Below are 2070 nucleotides of genomic sequence, written 5' to 3' on the forward strand. Positions count from 1 at the left end.
GCGCCTCACCACCTGCACCTACCTGCTGCTCTGTAGCCCCAGCAGTACAGGCCCTCTTTGTTACCCAGCACAGGTACATCCGCTCCCTGAAAGTCTCATCTCAGCCAGCACAGACAGATCTAGAAAACACATCCTAGTTTAATCAACAAGCCTGGCCTGCCTCAGGATGGCTCCTTAGGAAATGGTACCCAGCCCTGAGTCAGAGAGATGGCTGTCCCCATCCAGCTTCCCCTGGCTAGAGACCAGGACTGCAGAACACCCAGCTGGCCTCCACTCAGCTATTAGGCACCTCCCTCCTTGCAAGAAGGGGCTGCAGATCCCAGGAGTCAGAAGCCAAGATTAGGCAGGGGACTGCTCCCTCCTCCCCAGTTCCAGAAGGTCCAGGCAACATGGACAATGAGGCAGGATTTGGGATCACAGGGCTCCTGTTTGCTTGCCAGCAGAACATCTCTGGGGCAGCCCACAGAAGCAGGAGGTCTCCTAGAAGGCCAGCTTCTTCATCAGCAGGTAAACTCGAGAGTCCACTTCAAACCCATGCAGGTTGTTTGCATCTCCCTGCAGCCGCATGAGCAGCCCCCCATAGGACACGTAGGCAGAGCTGGGGCAGGAGGAGAGCAGCACTCAGAGTGAGAAATTCCACGGGAGACCTGGGCTGAGATCCTGGTGCCTCCCCTATTCCACCCCAGAGCTCCACGTTCCCCAGCTCCCGCCAACCGGCACTCACAGGCGCGTGGCTGCCTCCGTAGAGGTCTCATCCCCCTCAATCCTGTACACCTTGCCATACATCACGTACTCGAACTGGTCTGCCCTGCAAAGAGTCAAATTCAGGTATTCCCCCAGCTGAGCATCCTTTGAGAGAAGGTATCTCAGCACTTCACTCCCGACACACCTGTATTCTAGCTGGAACCCCATACCTGGACGGCCGGTCATCCGTGGGGTTGTACTCGCCATCATCCAGTGTGCCATCTTCATACAAGGTGCTGGCAATGACCAGGCGGAATTTGTCCCCTAGGAAGAGAGGGCAGAGAAGCAGTGAGAAGGTGGGAGCACAGCCACGGTAGATCTCAGTGTGGTGGCAAGGAGACATCCTGTCAGGTTTAGCACAAACCCATCTCTGCCTTCAGTCCTCCAACAGGACTGTGGAAAGAAGGAAAACATCACCCTGGATCATCTGTCTCCCTGCTCCCCACGGACAACGGTCACCATCACAGAGAGCCCAGAGCCACCAGGACACCACTGCTGGTGTTTTCACGGCATACAGCAAGATATTCATGGGGAAAGTCCCAGAAGACTTAGCTGAACCCTGGGCAGCCAGGGTGAGACCCTGTAACAGCAGCACCTGAGGATAAGACTCTCTTTTCCACCTATTTAATGTATTTAGTCACAGAAACTCATTTCTAAGGTCTCCCTTAAAGCTTTGTTCCCATCAGCTGAGGCAGTTTCACTAGACAGCATCTCTGGGGATGAGCCCAAACACATTCCGTGAGGCAAACCAGAACCCAACTCAGCACCAGCACGCTGAAAGTGCCCAGTACCTCCTGGGACCTGGGGACAAGCACCGGGCCCCACGGAAGCCTGAGTCAGCTCATTCCTTGCACATAACAAATTCAGCCACTCTTCTCCAAGCATCAGCACGCACCTCCCTAACCTCACCCACCCAAGGTGACACTGGCTCAGGCTTGGCACCCTCTGGTCTAGCAGCCCAACGGCTTACCGAGGTCCACGGGGTAGATCTGGATGTTCACATCCAGGATGAGGTCCATCTTGAAGGACTCGCTCTCACAGTGCAGGCGGGACACTGGGGAGAGCAGCAACCAGGGACAAGCACAGAGAAGACCCCAGTGACTGGGTGGGAGCAGGGCTCTCACCCACCCTAGGGTAGCACCCGAGCTATTGGGGGAGAGGGATGCAGGGGGGATGGGCTCGGGGACGGGTACTAGAGCCCAGGAACAGACCGCGGGACGCACAGGCAGGGAGAGGCACACTGCGGGGAACGGCGCGCACTGGGGAGCCGGGCTGGGGATGCAGGGCGCACCGGCGTGCGGCAACACACGGCGGTTCTATGTCAGG

At 57.2% G+C, this 2070-nt stretch overlaps 1 protein-coding gene across 2 annotated transcripts; it reads right to left on the reverse strand.

The window, feature by feature from the left end:
- Positions 1 to 480: 480 nt before the first annotated feature.
- On the reverse strand, positions 481 to 1793 carry POLR2H (polymerase (RNA) II (DNA directed) polypeptide H). 2 transcript variants are annotated; one of them, XM_010010087.1, is made up of 4 exons: positions 1715 to 1793; positions 915 to 1008; positions 725 to 808; positions 481 to 598 (listed from the first exon to the last, which is right to left on the reverse strand). In XM_010010087.1, the coding sequence occupies exons 1-4, from the start codon at positions 1761 to 1763 to the stop codon at positions 481 to 483; spliced, it is 345 nt and encodes a 114-aa protein (XP_010008389.1). In that variant the 5' UTR covers positions 1764 to 1793. The 2 variants fall into 2 exon arrangements, with proteins under 2 accessions (XP_010008389.1, XP_010008390.1); XM_010010088.1 differs by lacking the exon at positions 725 to 808 and having other exon boundaries at positions 1715 to 1790.
- Between the last annotated feature and the right edge of the window lie 277 nt (positions 1794 to 2070).

The sequence above is a fragment of the Nestor notabilis genome, unplaced genomic scaffold (assembly GCF_000696875.1).
Source record: "Nestor notabilis isolate BGI_N333 unplaced genomic scaffold, ASM69687v1 scaffold26382, whole genome shotgun sequence".
Classification (NCBI taxonomy): Eukaryota; Metazoa; Chordata; class Aves; order Psittaciformes; family Psittacidae; genus Nestor; species Nestor notabilis.